Genomic DNA, 18112 nt, shown 5'->3' with positions numbered 1-18112 from the left:
TCCTATCTCCACATCATCAACATATGTTGAATAGGAGATGTTATGTGGTATGTGTAGACGAAGACAATTCATTTTTACTATAAAAAGCGTGCAGCTGAGCACCCCGCCCGATGGCACTCCAGTTTCCTGTACAAATTTCCGTGACAAAGCTTTCCCCACTCGAACACGGAATGCGCGATTAGACAGATAACTTTCGATAAACTTTAAACATATTACCACGTATAGCTAAGTATGAGAGGTCTCTCAATATCCCACACGGCCACGTAGTATCATAGGCTTTCTCCATATCAAGGAATACAGATGAGAAAAACTGCTTATAAACAAAAGCTTCACGGATACCTGCCTCGATACGTATGTGAGGGTCACTGATGGATCGGCTGTATAGCTTAGCCAATCGACGGGGTAATTTCGCGGGAAGTGGGTTTCCCAATCTTGCTTCGTCGCTTTATAGCTGAGACAATCGGCAGGGAATGCCGCGGGAAGTGGGTTTCCTTTCGCGGTTTGTGGCTGTATACAGTGGCGTAGCAACAAAGGGGGCCGGGGGGCCGTGGGCCCCGGGTGCAAGGGGCCAGAGAGGGGGGGGGGGGGGTGTCATATACGTCTGAAGACACCCCTCTTTCCGCCGGCTACACCCGGGGAGGGGGGTGACAGAGGAGCTAGGGCCCCGGGTGCCAGACGACCTAGCTACGCCACTGGCTGTATAGCGTAGACAATCGGCAGGGAATGCCGCGGGAGGTGGGTTTCCCAATTGTGCTTTGTCGCTTTATAGCTGAGACAATCGGAAGGGAATGCCGCGGGAGGCGGGTTACCTTTCGTGGTCTGTGGCTGTATAGCTTAGACAATCGGCGGGGAATATCGCGGGAGGTGGGTTACCCAATCGAGCTTTCTCGCTTTATAGCTGTGCCAATCGGCGGGGAATGCCGCGGCGCAGGTGAAACAGGTTTTAAGCACTCCCCATACGTGGGCCGATCACGAATATAGTGAAATACCGGGCCGAGCCGTAGCGGAGGTGAAGCAGGCTTTAAGCACTCCCCATACGTGGGCGAGATCCCGAATATAGTGAAATGCCGGGCCGAGCCGCGGCGGAGGTGAAGCAGGCTTTAAACACTCCCCATGCCTGGGCCGATCCCGAATATATTGCATACCGGGTCGACCCGCGACGTAGGTAAAGCAGGTTTTAAGCAGTCCCCATACGTGGTCCGATCCCGAATATATTGCATTACCGGGCCGAGCCGCGGCGGAGGTGAAGGAGCCTTCAAGCACTCCCCATACGTGGGCCGTACCCTACTATAGTGAAATGCCGGGCCGAGCCGCGGCGGAGGTGAAGCAGGCTTTAAGCACTCCCCATACCTGGGCCGATCCCGAATATATTGCATTACCGGGTCGACCCGCGACGTAGGTAAAGCAGGCTTTAAGCACTCCCCATACGTTGGCCGATACCGAATATATTGCATTACCGGGCCGAGCCGCGGCGGAGATGAAGCAGTTTTAGCACTCCCCATACGTAGGCCGATCCTGTAGATATTCAATACCGTGCCAACCCGCGGCGGAGGTGAAGCAGGCTTTAAGCACTCCCCATACGTGGGCCGATCCCGAATATAGTGAAATGCGGGGCCGAAGTGTGATGGAGGTAAAGCAGGCTTTAAGCGCTCCCCATACGTGGGCCTATCCCGAAGATAGTGCAATACCGGGCCGACCCGTGGCGTAGGTGCAGTTCGTCATTAAAGGGCCCACATACACAGCTTCGGTGGTCATTCTTATTTACAGAGTGGAAGGGCACTGCATTTTCTTTTCTCTCTCTCTTCTTTTTGTTGGTTTGTAGCAGCATTCTTTTTCTACCTAAGACGTGTCAATAGAAGGTTATAAAACAATCTAAAGGAATTGCGAGTACGTACCCTTCGATACGTAGATGATTACCTCGTGTTTTGTTGATGTGATAACTACACCAAGAAAGCTACGGATATTTTAAAGGTTTTTAGGGAATGTGGTGAGGGTCTTGGTTTTACGCTTGAGCTTATTCAGAATAATGAATTACAATTTTTAGAACTCTGCCTGACGTCCCAACTCGAGTATATGTATGTTTTGGGAAGAGTTGCGCCGAAGAAAGAATGAACGCACGAAGAAAACGAGGTGGACGAAAAGAGCGCTCTTTTCGTCTACTTCGTTTTTTCTTGTGTTCGTTCTTGTTTAGGAGCAACATCTTCCCAAAACATAGCCATGCACCGACTCGCCCAGCGCAAAAGTTCGTCTAAGTTGAGTTGAGTTGAGTTGTTGTAGGCTACTGGTGGGATTAGCCTTGCAGTTGCTGCCGGCAATTGCTCCACCGTAGCGACACTTAAAATAAGTAAATCACATAATCAGACACAGACCTCACAAAATACAAATGGTCACTCCTCAGTTCACCATGTGGAGGCCAAATCTGTGTCCTGTAGGTAATTTAAAAGAAGGCGAGAGACCTCCTTCCTACACAACCGGTTCCCGCGCGGGAAAACAATGTCTTGAAAAGAGCTGTGAGGAACTCCTGTCTTCTTGAGGGACCCGAATAACACCCTCCTTTCCGCGTTATACACAGTACAGCACATTAGGTAATGTTCTATGTCACCGCACACACCACACGTTGAACATAATGGTGATAACGCCAGGCCAGTCTTATACATCCACGCAGGGGTTCGAGCAGAGCCCGTGCGAATGCGGAGCAGTAAGGTGGCTTGGTTTCTTTTGAGGCCCTTGATCACACATGGCTTGTGAGGTGAGCTCCACAAAGAACTGAGGTGGCACAACACTGCTTCTCTGAAGAGTCTGTTGTCGTCTTGAGGCACTCTTCTCAATGGATTCCCAGACAGCGCTCTATGGGCGAGGCTGTCCGCCATCTCGTTGCCTATGATACCTGTGTGCGAGGGCACCCATTGGAAACGTATGGAGAAGCCTTTGATATGGAGATTGTGCACCGAGCGTAGGGAGCTAAGACATAAGGCATCAGTAGGGAACCCGTGCTCTAACCTTTGAAGGGCAGATTTTGAATCTGTAAGAATAACAACAGGTTGAGGCGTACAAAACCGTAGTTTCTTTAGAGCTGCCTCAATGACAACGCTTTCGGCCGTTGTGGAGGACACGACTGCAGTGAAGCGAAGTATCGAGCATATCTGTTGGTGCTATTCACCGACGGCAAAAAAAAAAAAAGAAAAGAAACGATTTTACAGCGACGGCTATATATGGCTATATATAGCTAGCCGATTCGACCGTCCGTCCATACGTCGGTCGCCTGTTCGCCGAACATTCCTTCAGCGCAACCTTATGCGCATGCGCGAAATCCAATCTGGCATGGGCTGAATAATGTATTATCCGTTAAAAATTTTATGATACGAATGTGCAATACCCTTTCTAATAAGTTCATAACATTGGAAGTTAGTGTGAATGACCTTATGCTAAATATATTCATTCTCGCTCCTTGCTTCTTAAGCGGGGGGGGGGGGGGGGGGGGGGGGTATTTTCCGAGCTTCCAGTCAGGAGGTATCCACGCGTTCATGAGGGAGAAATTAACTATATTGGAGAGGTCTTGCGGGGAGAGGTCAAAGAATTTACTGAACATGCCTCATGTAATGCTATCTGGACCCGGAGCTGCGCCAGGGCGCAGCCGAATACCATGCTCACGCTCTTCCATTGTTACCTGTGAAATCATCCCTTGACAGAGCCCCCATAAAGTTAACCTGCAGCTGAGTTATAAAGTGCTGCTCTAAACCTTTCGGAATGTTACCTAATGATCGTAACAATTCTTTTGGTGGCAGCACTGAGTCAATATTTATAGGAACTGGAACGGCCTTTCGAAAGCGGAGAAACTTAAACAGTGATTTTTACAGCGAAGCTGTATATGGCTAGCCGATTCTTCCGTCCGGCTGTCGCCTGTACACCGAACACTCCTCCGGTGGAACCCCATGCGCATGGGCGAAAGAGAAAGAGAGGCGCGCGATGGGCGGCGCCAGTAGTGACGTCGTAGCTCGCAGTCACAGCCGAGCGCGCGCGCAGCAGTTTCTCTCCGGCTCCAAAATGGATAGGCCATGCGTCATTCATACTCCTTAGGAGCAGGCAGCTTTCGATCAGCGACGCCGCGAGCAGAACCGCGAGCGAGCTCGTCTACACCGTGCCAATGCTGCAGCCCAGGCACAAGAACATGCTCGTGCAGCCGAGCGCAAGCAGCAACTGCGCACCGAGGATCTGGCAGCCTACCAAGCCGTCGTTCAACGAACCGTCGGGATTAACCCAGTGATAAACAGAGATAAACAGCATGATAAACATGCCCTGCTGGCCTTGCTGGGACTACACCGATTCTAATAAAGCTCAGTTGATAGTCCAGTCGCTGTGCTGTGAACCTCTCCTCTTGTCCTTTGTGCTTTTTACTGTTTTTTTTCCTTCAAGTATGTACCAACTGGCCCAGATTTCAACCCTTCTGATAAACAGTGGGGTCGCACGTTTCAGATTCGCTGGTGAACCATCTGTACGGAGTGCTGGGGCGGTGATTTTTCTTCTTGCCATTCCAGATTGGTAAAACAGCGGATAGCTTTCTCAGCTCTTAGGTCTGCTATCGCTAAATCATGTCCACACGCCATACAATAGTTTTTCGCAACAGATAGAAAGGCTAGAGAAGAATAACTATCCTGCTCATATTGACACAAGCTTATATATGCTTTTCTTGGGGACTGCATTTCACTCACTAACAACTTAGTTATAGCTCAGCGCAAGACGCACCTGCATGACTGGAACCTACTGTAATGTTATCGATGGTTCTATGCGTTGTCTGGTGCCACGGAAGCTTGTGTAATCTGATTGTATACGTGACGCGAATTGTGTAGTACTTTCTGAAAGACATGCGGGCACCAACGATTAGTCGGGAAACTTCGATGACTCGTGTATAAAAGCCGACGCGCTTGACCTGCAGAACAGATTTTCCACGATCGCCGACTGTGTTCGCCGCTATCGTTGTTCTTTGAGTGCAGCCTGTCTTGAGGGCACAGGTTCGCCCAATAAAACGCTAGTTCCGTCATTCACAGTTTTGCTGCTTTCGCCACCGTCACTACTACGTTACAATATGTTATCACTAACCTGCGAGAAGCTTTCAAAATGGGTAGTGTTGCTACAAGCCAACAAGAAAACTAGAAAGTAAGAAACAATTCTCTTTCGCCGTCCCTTGTCCAAGTTCGCGCTGTCAAGCATCATAGATCAACACCAACTAGCCCGGTCGCACATCTTACTGCAGTCGGTCTGAAAACGAAGGCTTGATGAGTGTATAACGACAACGGCGTGACGGTGACGGCATGATTAATGAGAAGCGATGGACGAAGCCGGAATGTTGCAACCACCACGACGGTATCACCACCCAGTGGCCCAAGCTATGAGACGTCATCGCCGGCTAGGTGGCCTTAGTAGGCGTGACGACAAGTGCATGACGAGAAACAGAAGACAAAGCTAGAGTGACGACGATGGAACGGCCATGACGGCATCCCGATCGTGTAAAACTCTTGCTTGGGCTAGTTGGTTCATGTTTCAATCAGTAAAGGCAAGGCGCAGAAGATCAGTACTCAAGAAGAGCACAAACTACAGGACCGGCGCCACTCGAGACTGGCAAGCTGAGACGGCAATCAGGTCGACGCACAAAATGGCAGGATCGGTGCGAAAACTTTGCCATTTTGTGCGTCAACCTGATCGTCGTCTCAGCTTGCCAGTCTCAAGTGGCGCTGGTCCAGTCGTTTGTGTTCTTGAGTCCTGATCTTCTGCGCCTTGCCTTTACTAATTCAAGCATGAACCAACTGGCCCAAGAAAGAGTTTTACTTGAGCATATTTCTTCTACATTGGGCCCTTTCTTTCAACAAAGCTTTCGCACCGATCCTGCCATTTTGTGCGTCAACCCGATCGCCATCTCAGCTTGCCAGTCTCGAGTGGCGCCGGTCCTGTCGTTTGTGTTATTCTTCAGTCCTGATCTCCTGCGCCTTGCCTTTACTAATCCCGATCATCATTGATTATATAAGCGAAGTACTGAAGGTGACGACGCCAGGTGCGCTGATGACGTTCCGACCATCATAAGCCATTGTCGCTTTTTAGCGTCTTATCCAGCCGCGGCTTCGTTAGGACACCGCTGCGCGGGCCGCACCTCGCAAGCGATCTTCGATGCCGACAAAGATGCCCGACTGCTGGTACCTTCACGGGCTGTGCTCTCGCCGCTTACGTAGCGTTGAAGAGAGACGCACGGGCCTGTATCTTGAAAGCAATCGGCTAAAGTGGCAGAGCGAGGCGTGTGCTGAGAGTTCTGTGAGCGCTGCGTTCTTGCCGCTTTGTTTGCGTTGAAACGAGCAGCATGAAGGTGAATACGCTCGCTGCTGCGGACGCTATCTCGAAAGCGGCCGATTTACGGGACGGACAGACAGAGGGACGGTGTTCTCGTTAGGTAAGCATAGAAATGCTTACGCATTTAAAGAAGACGCAGTTTCACCTGAAAGGCGAAGCGTAGAGTGCGATACTAAATTAGTAGAGAGCTATACGAAGTAAAAATAGTAATGTTATCGGCAGTATAAACATGGAAACATTAGTTCACTGACTGAATTAACAAGCACAGTGTCAGCGCGCACAAGCAAACATGAACACATCACACTCGATTAGCGCGGACACTCGCTGTCAGAACGCTGGTGTGAACAAGCGCAGCAGCAGCAGCGAGCGAGGTGACCTTCGTGCAGTCTATCGCTTCAACGCAAGAGCGGCGAGAACACAGCGCGCACAAAGGTATGAACCGTCTGCAGATGCCTTTCAAAATAGGGCGTGGGGCGCGCGCAGCCGTGCAAAGTATGGACTTGTTGGCGGAGGCGGAACCGCCTTCCCTATGTCAATTCTCTTGTGTAAGCCTGTCCCTCTTTAGTGCCGAAACCTGCGTTTCCGCCAGAAAGCCGGCAAGAAGCCGACAACAAGCTTCTCATACGGTCCTGCGTTAATTTCATTTGTACAGCGTTTCCTTTTGCCTCTTGCCTTATTTTCACTGCATTCTGTTCTTCGAATGTTAGTTATGGCTTAAATCTTGCATATAATCTATCTATATATTTTATTTTATCCCCAATCTTTATGCATTGTGGCCTTCTTTTATTACTATTGTTTCTCACCAATTGTAATTTTTTCGTCACAATTTGATTGCGATAGCAATTAGATGGGCACTGCAGGTGCATTTCTGTCGTCGCCATGACGTTCCGTATAGGGCCCAAGGGCGACAACGTCGTTGCTGCGTGCCGTTTGCTGTAGCGCGATTGAAATCGTGCAAGGGTGAACCGACGATGGAGACTCAATCTAGCGCGTGCAAGGGAGAAAAGCGGGGAGGAAGCGCGCCGTCTTTCGTCGCGCGCAAGGCACGGGCGTTCGACTCCAGCTGCTGCTGCGTATGCCGCGGCCGCGCGACTCTTGAAAGCGATCTGCGATGGGGACAGAGTGCATGTGCCAAGCGCTGATAGCTTCGTGCGCGCTCTGTTTTAAAATGTCAGTTCACGTTGAAGCGAGAGTCAGCGCGAAAGTCAGTTCGCTTGCTGCTGCTGCCGCGTTTCCTCACCCCAGTGTTTCGACAGCGAGTTCTCGCAGTAATCGAATGAGATGTGTCCATGTTTGCTTGTGCACACGTGACACCACGCTTGTTAATTTAGTTAGCAAGCCAATGTTCGCAAGTTTATATGGCCGATAGAACGGTGACCCTTACTTCCTATAGCTGTCTACCAATTTGCTATCGCAATCGATGCTTTCCTTTTCGGGCGAAACTGCGAGTTAAAAAAAAAGAAAACTCTATGTAACTCTGTTACCTCCGAAATTTGTTTATGGCTGTAATCCTGTATATACATATATCTATATTTTACTATAACCCCGATTTATATGCATTCTGCTTTTCTCTTATTAACGTTCTTCACCAAGTGTATTCTTTTCTTCACGTCATGTTGCCCTCCTTACTCAATACCCCACACAATTTAATATGAATAAACAAACAAATAAAAATTCACCCCGCTAGCATAAACTTGGGTCGCCGCCTACCGGCAGCTTCAAAAAGCAGCCATTAAGCCGCGTGTTCCAGAGGAGCGGGCAACATGCGGCAACCCTCCATAAATTGCGGCTTTCGGCACCTAGCTACGGGTCGGCGGCGACACAAGTTGTTGCTAGAGCCGTCGCCGGCGGCAGCTTGCATCTCCATCAACGAAGGCAAATTTGCATTTCTTTCTTTAAAAAAGAAAAAAACTAAGCAATGAACTGTGACAAGTGTCACACTGAACGACGTACTCCAAAATTTTATCTTTGTGCCAAAATTGAGCAAGAACAGTGCAGGGGTAAGTGTGAAATTTTGTTTCGAACATCCTAAGCGGAATATGCACGTTCCTGCACAATTTTGGCGAGTCTGAATCCGAGTGAGCCCGAATAAGTAGAACTTTAGTGAATGTGAGGCCGAGTGAGCCCGAAGCAATGAATATAAATGGTGAGTGAGTTCGAGTGAGTTCCGTTTATTTTGCCGACCTATGCCAGATGGTGCCACCATTGGTGCTGCTCATGTCTACGTCATCGGTATTCTGATATTCCATAAATGGTAATAATATGTTTATGGACTAGCTACAACTCTACATCATATTAAAAAAGTACGCCTTGAACTTTACGTTGAATCCGCGTTGTCATGCCTTATGTGGTTTGTTTCTACTTTGCCGCATCCTTTCCGTGTCCGCAGACAAGTTGCTCTGCGCAAGCAACAACAGATGCCCTCCAACGCCGCTGCAGTACAGCCCGAAGGCACACAAGACGACGGCAATGCCGGCACGTCGGCTGCTGGAGTGAGCAATATCTACAGACAAAGACGCTACTGTGAGTGCACACGCTGCTTTCGCTATATGGTGCATTTGCACGAACGTGACGCAGAGTAGCAACTACATCTTTATGTCTGCGTCGTTGTTGTTGCTGCTGCTGCTGCCCCTGTTCATGTTGTTTTGCCACTTGCTGACTGTTCACTTTTTTTCCATAGCTTGTGTGATCACGTGTTCCCCCACCGCGAACTAAAACATACAATCTGCACGTATGCCTTACAAGACAGGATCACAGGAAGACAGAGACTTGGAGTGATCAACATTAGACAACAAGTGCCGCTTGAGCCAATGTTTCTGTAGAGGTTGTTATCATCGTTAACATCAGTGTCGCGGGGTGGCGTGTCGTACCCTCTGTATTATCTACATATATATGCTTTATTGGATAGTAAAAGGACATAGTTCATTCCCAGAAGCCACTGCATGTGGGCGTCTCTGAGTTCAATTATTTTAGTAAGCATGGAGGAAGTTGCTGCTGTGCCGTGTTCGAGCAGGCCGGGCCTGCTCGCTACCGAACCGTTATGGTCATTGCTTCAAGGTGGCTATGATAATAATGATGATAGCAACCTCAACAGTTTCAACAAGGCAACTTGTCTGGCGCCACCCTGGCCCTAAACAACTCCTCTTGCCAAAACGTTGGCTCCAGCGATATATCTAATGCCCCTAAATAAAATAAAGGTAGCTCCATCCTTTGAAGATTGCCGCCGTCCTCCTCCCCTGCGCTTTCCGTCGACGGTCGGCCGTCCTGTCACGCCGTCACGCGCTATTTTCTTGCTTGATTTTGTTTCCATCGGCACAGCGGTGCCAAACATTGCGAGTGGCGTACGCTGACGCAATGAGGGGCTTTATGCCGACGCCGCATTTCGCGCCTCCTTTGTGCTTTAGTAGCGCAGTTGCGTGTTCACGATGCCGTCTTGCTCTGCCGTCGGATGCACCGCACGTGAAACTGACGGCAAGTGACTCTTCCGGATTCCATCTGCGAAGCGAGATGCGGCACAGGGGAAGGTCTGCCTTTAAATTTCAGCCGGGCTGATTTCAACCCAACGCAATGGCCTCGGCTGTGTGAGCTAAGCTAGCTATTCTTCGCTCAACACTAATCTCATATGCTGCCACTTGTATGCGGATTCGTTAGTTTTTCGCTCTCTTAAGTACCGCATGTTCTCACTGCGTTCATTCGCAACGTTTGTGCCCGACTTCAATCAGGCCGTCTTCAAACGCACGTGCATTTTGTCGACTCAGTCATACATTCCATCGTGTTGTCGTTGTTTGGCCTCAGTGTATGCGAACAACGCCTTTTGAGTGTAACGCCGTACGTAACGAAGCGGTGATGGTGCGGCGACCACAAGTTGAAAGCGTTCTACGATGCCCCAACAGAGTGCTGACTGCTGATAGAGGTTCGCGCTTTGTGTTCTCATTAGCGGAGCAGAGAGGCGCGTGGTCCCGTTTCTTGAAAAGCGACCTACGAAAGTGGCCGAGTGCGGCGTTGCTGAGACGCAGCTGAACCGCTGTGTTCTCGCCGCCTCGTTGGCGCTGAAACGAGAGAGGCAGCATGAATAAGTAGAGCCAACCAAGCGCAGCAACATTCAGACGGCCTCTCTTGATGTTTCGGCAGCTAGTCACGATATACAGTAAAAAAATTCCGATTAAAACACGGCCTCAAAAGCGCGAGCGACACGTAGCGATAGCGTTTCATTCGGACAGCGTCTCCTAGTTAGGCTCCACGTAGGGGGAGCCAACGTCGGCGCAGGAGAAGGAGAGAGCAGATGGCGCTACCTTTATTTTATTTAGGGGCATTAGATATCCCTTGTTCGACCCATGTTGACCACAATCTACACGAGTGGACGTTCAGAACCACGTCGCTCGACTCCTTACGTTACCTCCGGCTTTACTGCATAGTTGTAAGCGTCTTCGACTATTACCTTCAATTGTTACTCGCGATTGCGAGTTGCAAGTAGTTTAGCTTCTGCAATGATTCTTGAATTAGCCTCTCTTTAAGCGACTCTCGTGCCTCACATGTACCTCCGAAATACGTAACCACTCAAAATGTTACGTCCGACATCAAGTTGTCTGCATCATTCTATCTTGAGGTTCTTGCGTGTCATATGTCTAATTACAAAACAACCTTCGCACATGTACGTATTACGAGCAACTCATAAATCAACTCATAATGTCAAAGCCATAATCGCTCGCAGCACTGTCCTGTGTCTCTGTCGCGTCCCTGTCTTTTTGAATTGCGCTATAGGCATTGCCATTATGAGTAAACCGTACTAACTAGCCCAGGAATCAGCCTTGTTGAACTTCATGCATCAAGGACAGCGAAGCTGCATAAGGGAATTCTTACATCCTTCCAATGTGCACAGTGCTCCTTTTGGGCTGTTGCAAGCGAAGGCCTTGACGCTAATTTCACAGCCCTCCTGGGAGGTGCCAGTGGTGATGGGCTGAGGCCCCTAGAGTAGCAGCGACTGGGATGTCCGGCAGAACGTATATTCGGGTAAAAACACATAAGAGGTATTCGAACGTGTTGATGCACTCGTGTGCACACGGTTCATGTTAGTTTTATCAACATGAAGATATCGAGGACATTTCAACTCTTGTCCTCTCTGCTTAAGGGCTCCGGGAACGTAGAAATGTTCAGCTTAAGAAGCGCTAAACTGATTTGAATTAGGTTGCATCTACAAGAGAGTGTTAATAACTGTTGGGAGCAGACTTATTCATGCCTTTAGATTTTTTTTTTTTTTCAGAAGAAAAACGGAAGTTCGGTAATCATCATCAAGTAGAAACGTAGAGCGGACAAATGAGGCTGAATTGTGTTAACAGTACTTGCTCAAACATATAATGCGGAGAAAGTGACGTATTGTACATTGCTTTGAAACAAAAGCAATTGTGGATCGGACTTAAATCGTGCAGGCAAAAACAAAAGTATTTAAAAAAATCTTTAATGTGAGGCATTTCATTTGCTTTAAACGTTATAGTATGTGCCGTTTACAAAACATAAATGTCTATTTTTGCCCATAATTAACCCGTAGCAAATTCAGCGCGTTCATTTGGCGATTTTAGGCATTTAGAAAGCCTGTAAGTAAAGAACTAACGGAACGCGAACGGTCACGACACTTGAATTTTGTCTTGAAAATATTAACATATTTCATTCAAAGAGGTTCATCGGTGGCGATGTCAGCGCAGTTGTGCGTTTGATAAATCATAGTATCTATACAAGGGCACAGCAAGAGAGATAGTTGACGTGATCAATCGTGTCGGAACATGGCATGAAGCCAACGTTTCGACAAGACAACTTGGTCTTGTCGAAGACAAGTCCTTTTGTCTTAATGTTAGATCCAGGCTGTTCGCCTAGCGTTGATATTGTTCATACTACCTCGTACGTCACTGCCATCCGTGCAGCAAAAAGCGCGTCTTATGGCTCGTGTTATATGTCCATCCTTGCGAAGCTTATCGAGATCAATTTCTCATTGTGCCTTCTCTTTTTTGTTTTTTAGCGTCATGTTTCCTACGCTTTCTTTTTCTAGTTCCGCACTACGTAGAAAGCCCTAAGCCTCATGCGACAAACGAGGCTCTGGCAGCGCCGACCGCGTCCTGTGCTACAGAAATGGAGCCAGTCGAAGCCAAGGTAAGAGGACACTGTGGTAATCGTCAATTTCTTGCATGCTCGCTATCTGTTCTGCCGCGAAGGAAGGTAGCAGAACACGTCACCACAGGCCGGTGATTGTTTGACACGGCTCTGCTAACCTTGCGGGTTTGTGGCGACGGGGTAATAAGGACGTGCAAACCTAGTGGCTCACCAGAGCCTAGAACAAATAAAGGTTCGCAGAGATCTCCACTTCTTATTTCTCCAATCAGGTACACGAGAAACGTGAGGGCGGCCCCCATTAATCAACTGACGGACCCATTTGCATGAAAGTTGTTTCGTTTAAATCCAGTTCAGCCTTAATGTTTTGAGAAAGCAGAAATTGAATTTAGCTCCTTATATTAAATAAAAACGAGTTCAGTACGAAAGTCCCAGAAGCCAAACATTCTGCTTTTAAAGCTTTGTTTCTGTCTGAGGAAGAGATATATCGAAATGTTATAATGTAACTTAGTTATCACAGGGCGAACTTGTTCCTTCACTTTAACATTTATACACATCATTCACAAACACTAATTTTGCAATGCTGGCGTAATCGAATATGTCTACCTGCAGACAAACTTAATTAAGGCGTCAAGTTTTACCGCACGCTCGAGCATTCGTCGTTTACCCTTAGCCCGGCTGACTGTTGGGCTAGTTGGTTGTGAACACTGCGCTGAGCGGAAAAGGCAACCTTGCCATTACCACGTTTGTCTATATACCTTTTTTTAAGTTGGGAAACATCTTGCGTACGTAAGGAACAGTAAATATCTTGCGGTCACCTACGGCGACCGCGATGTCTGCACGCTCACAAGAAAAAAAATAATAAAGGGCTGAGCCATTGAAATTTTAACGGGATACCCCGCTTCTCAGAGACCAGTAGACTGACGTAGGAAGCTTTCCATCATTCAATGGCCACATGACTACCTATGCGCATGAAACATAGGCTAATGATGCCCCTTTTGACAAGCTTGGAAAAGGACGAAAGTTAAAACTCGGAGGCTGTTTGTTCTCGCGTGACGTGTACTGTCAGCATAATTCGTCAGGATTAAATGTAAAAACAACGTCAAGGTACCATAGCGTGCCCTCTGCGGAATGTAGTTCATGGGTTCGGGCGAGAGGCTTCACACAATATTTGAATGTGTTAAAGTTAAGAGCATTGGACTTGTTAGATTCATTGTGGCACCTAATAATAACCACGTAGTCGTCAACGTATCTAAAGGTTCACCTTGCTGTCATCTATGCGCTTAAAATAAAGCTCTGTAATGCTTAGCGAAGAGCCTTTCCCGCCTCCTGCAAGTTAGATAAACTATGTATAACTATAATAAACCCTGCCGCTAACTTGGCTGTGGCAAACGTCACAGAACGCGCTTTGTTAACTGCAGATATCGTGCAGTGTACGAAATTTCATGTGGAATATTCTACATATAGGCCAGACTGGACGCTGTCTAGACGACAGATTAAGAGAACACAGCAACCATGGCTCTGCATTGCAACACGTTGGTTGAGAGCCGTTGTTTTAGAAATAATCTGTCGCGTACACAGGCATGTATGTACTCAAACGCTGGGCTGATTATTGAAGCAGCGAAAATAGCGAGTTTAAATGACAAGTGCGTGAACATACCTCCGCTCGCTTTACTATGAAAATAACTATTCTTTTTCTATTGCGATGTACTACGTGCATAGCATCGGCTTCCGCATGATTGCGACATGCATGCCTATAAGTATGTGCACCTGTTTCTAATAAATCCTGTGTTGAAGCCAGCGCTGGTGTGTGTCCACTGGCTTGTCCCCAACTGTCATTGCGCTTTCGAAATCTCAAGTATGTTTTATCCACAAATGCCGAACGTCAACGCTCGCTAATTGAGTACTTTGTTTCCGTCAGTCAATACAGGATTTGCCTTGGCAACGATATACAACAAATTTTGTCCTAGCTGCGGTTCAGCGGCCCTAGAGCAAAACCATTTCTTATTTCTCTTGTCTTTAGACTAGCGCACTCGAAATAAAGATTCTTCCGAAGTCCCTGAAGACTCGAATGAAAAAATTCGGAGTTCCGCTCGAAATGCGAAACAGCGATTGCGATAGCGAATTAGTAGATAGTTGTACCAAGTAAGGGCAGCAGTTTTATCGGCCGTATATACATGTAAACATTCGCTTACTAACTAAATTAACAATAATATAGTATGTAAGCGTGACTCAACGAGTACGTAGAAAGACACAAACACAGAGACAGCGCTGTCCTTGTGTGTCTGCTTCTTTGTACGTCCTTGTCAAGTCGCGCTTACATATTCTGTCATGGATTCGAACCAACTAGCCAGTCAACGTGTTTTAACTAAATTGACCAGCACGGTGTCACGCGCGCACACGTAAACATGAACACATATCGCTCGATGATAACGAAAACTGTCTGTGAAAACGCTGGAGTTAGCAATCGCGGCAGCAACCACGAGCCAATTGACCTCCGTGCATCTGTCGCTTCAACGAGAACGAAACGTCGAAAGCACAGCGCACACGAAGCTACCGGCATTACGCGCACTCTGCAAACATCGCAGATAGCTCTGAAGATGAGGCCCGCGCGGGGGCGCACTTTGGCCACATCGATGATCGCTTTCATGACACACGAGCGCCCGCAATGCGTCCTTACGGCGTCCGCCAGAGGCGTCGACTACCGCGCGTCCGTGATTCGCATGGCCAACGCCATAGTAGACGCCACGATTGTCTCCACTCTGTGCGGAGCGCCCATAGAGCCGCCGGAGAAGAACGCCTCATCTGACCCCCGTGCCACGCGCGCCACAGGAGAGGGCATGCATCTGGGCGGCGTGCCGAGCTCGCGAGGGAGGGATGGGGTGGGGGGTAGAGCCGACGCTCGGCTTTGCAGGCGTGCGTCAGTTCACTGAATGAATGCATGCGCTCCCGTGAGAACCCTGGATCGGAGGCCGCCGACACCTTCTCCTGCGTTGCCCATCCTTCGACGTTGAGCGCACCGCGCTCTGTGCTTCATATCGCCGAGTCGGACTACCGTGCAGCACGGAGGGTGATCTCCTGTTTCCCGCAGCCTCCGCCTCCATCGCCAAGAGAGCGCTTGCTGCCCTCCTTGGCTTTTGTGACGAGACTCAGCTGAGAGCGCGGCTATAAGCCCCGCTTTGCTTCTTCTTTAACCTTCTTGTTTTAGAGCGCAGCTCTTTGGCGTCCGTTCCTGGGTTTCGCGTCGTCGTCGGCGTTGTCGTCGGCCTCGTAACCAGCTCCGCCCCCCTTTCATCCCCCCAGCGCTAGCAGCGACCGACTGATACCGCTGGATGCCGCTGACGCCGCTAGAGAGTCAAGATAACGTGACTGCATAGAACACCGTCGCCGCCATGCAGAAAGAGGAGGAAAGGGTCCCCCCCCCCCCCGTTCTTGTGTGGCGGATAGGGTGCTCTTCAGTTGCCGACGCGCCGGTTATTTCACGTAGGCCCCGGCACGTCGACGAATACGTGACCACCTTCCCACGGCTAGACCTGGTTCTTAGCGCTGCGGAAGCGAGGGTATCATATTGTTTGTGTCGGCATCGGCGGCGTTGTCCCTGAAACCAACTCCGCAGCTGGGGTTGACTCACTATCGGCGTCAGCGGCATCAGTCAGTCGCTGCTATCTCTTCCCTCCTCCCTTTATCGTGTTGTCCGCTTGCTGCGCGCGCTTCTGCCCCCATCGTTTGCCGCTGGGTGTACACGCCGCCCCCCTCCCCCCTCTTCCTGCGAGTCTCCGGTTGTCAAAGCGCCGGCTCGAACTTAATTCCTTTCTTCGCTCCTCCTCCAATGCAACCCCTGTGCGGTGGCAATCAGAGAGCCAGATCGGTGGCGGCGGATGTGTATATGTGCACCGCCCGAGCCGAAATTGCCGCTGCCGTTCGCCCTGTGCGGTGGCAATCAGAGAGCCAGATCGGTGGCGGCGGAGCTGTATATGTGCACCGCCCGAGCCGAAATTGCCGCTGCCGTTCGCCACTGCGAAATTATCTTACTGGTAGTAGCTGCCTACTTCGCCCCTACCGCACTCACGAAAGACGTCGTGCACTTCCTGCAACTCGCATTAACCGTCCATCGATCCACACCGATGTTAGTAGTGGGGGACTTTAATGTTGACATAAAGACAAACAGCAATTTCCTAACACTTATGCGGGAGAACATCCCGTTCCTCTCGCTCGTAACGCGTCCCACGGCTGTGACAACCTCGCGAGGCACTTGTATGGATCTCGTCTTTGAGAATCAAGCATTGGTGTACCAAGTCGAACATATATCAGTCTATTTCTCCGACCACAAAGCTTCCTTCATGACTGTCAAGAACTGTTAGTGGAGTCTTTGTTAAAGGAATACGTGTGAAAAATAAAAAAAAAATTCTGTGATAGCGCATACATGTGTTGCTCGATTTCTTTGCCTCAATCTATCGAAAAGGTGAAACAGCTTATTTGCTGCGCTCAAATTTCGCATTAGGAAGTAACGTAATCGTCGGTAATTTTTTTTTCTTTCCGCTCTCTTTCATTCTCTCTCTAATCTTTTTCTCCCCACTCCCCTTACCCCGTGCAGTGCTGTTGAGGTACCCTCCTTTGAGAGACAGTTACGGCACTGCACTTTTCTCTTCCTTTCATCTTAAACTCACTACACACACACACACAGGCCGCCGGTGCCCGGTTGAGAGAACCTCGGGCTAAAGCGTTGGCAGCCTCGTTTCCTGGACTCCCAGAGTGGGCAGGCACCCATATGAGCTCCATGTATCACCAGACACTCTGGAGGCGGCTCCAAACACGCACCTTACCCTCCCCTTATATACGCTCGCGCTATCACCACGTGCACACCGACCCCTCCTGTACCCTCTGCCACCACCCCAAAGCCACTCTCGATTACATCCTTTTCCTCTGCCCGGCGGATCCTCCCCCGCGGGGCCTGGAGCACCCTACTACTTTGGAGACCCTACTGCGCTCCGAGGACCCGGCCAAGCAAGCCATCGCCACAGGCCGGGCTGCCAGCGTCATGAGCCTCTGGGACATGAACGTTTGAGTGCAGTGGGGCCGTGTGGGCGCCCAAGGACCTGCGTGTCCGCAACTCCCCGGTGTGCAATAAAGTTATCACCACCACCAAACTCGCTCGTGCACGCGAGATTGAACCGCGTTCGCAGGCTCACCCTCACACGCTTTCGCTCATACGGAACCTCGACGGCGACGGCAGAAATGCGCCTGGCGTGTCGCAAGAAAAAAATGGCTGTGGCTTAGCTATGGTTAAGCCCAGGATGCGAAGCATACTAGCCTTTATTTTAGTTGTTGAACCACTGTTTAGCCTGGTGAGCTGCTGTTGCTTGGCTATATTTGGTTCGGCTATACGAAGAAACAACTCATGCGTTACTCTGCTTCGCCTTCAAGAGTGGAACGCGACAGCGTTCCCGTCGACCCGCCAAGGGGTGTAAGACAATGGGCTACAGCGCAGCGACTACGCGCCCCGCATTGGACGCGGTGAGCGTCGAGCAACGCAGCGTTCGGCGCGGCAACGAAATGTGCGCCTGAGCAAGCGACGCACGCCTAAGCCTTAGAAACAGCTCGTTTCTAAGGCAACACCGCATTCACTAGAGGCGCTTTTGTACCGCTTTGAAGCATCGTACTCGTGGCTCAGTGGTAG

The 18112-nt window shown here is 49.5% G+C and overlaps 1 protein-coding gene across 4 annotated transcripts in view; it reads left to right on the top strand.

The window, feature by feature from the left end:
* Nucleotides 1–18112, top strand: part of LOC126533192 (uncharacterized) — a 160722-nt gene that overhangs the window by 128846 nt on the left and 13764 nt on the right. For all 4 annotated transcript variants that reach the window (XM_050180467.3, XM_050180465.3, XM_055071629.2 and 1 more), the window contains 2 exons: nt 8726–8859; nt 12377–12477. In XM_050180467.3, coding sequence (XP_050036424.1) covers nt 8726–8859; nt 12377–12477 — 235 coding nt within the window. The remainder of the gene's footprint in view (nt 1–8725; nt 8860–12376; nt 12478–18112) is intronic.

The sequence above is a fragment of the Dermacentor andersoni genome, chromosome 7 (genome assembly GCF_023375885.2).
Source record: "Dermacentor andersoni chromosome 7, qqDerAnde1_hic_scaffold, whole genome shotgun sequence".
Lineage (NCBI taxonomy): Eukaryota > Metazoa > Arthropoda > Arachnida > Ixodida > Ixodidae > Dermacentor > Dermacentor andersoni.
Note: the sequence above shows the minus strand (reverse complement) of the source record. Positions and strands in the feature narration are given on the sequence as shown.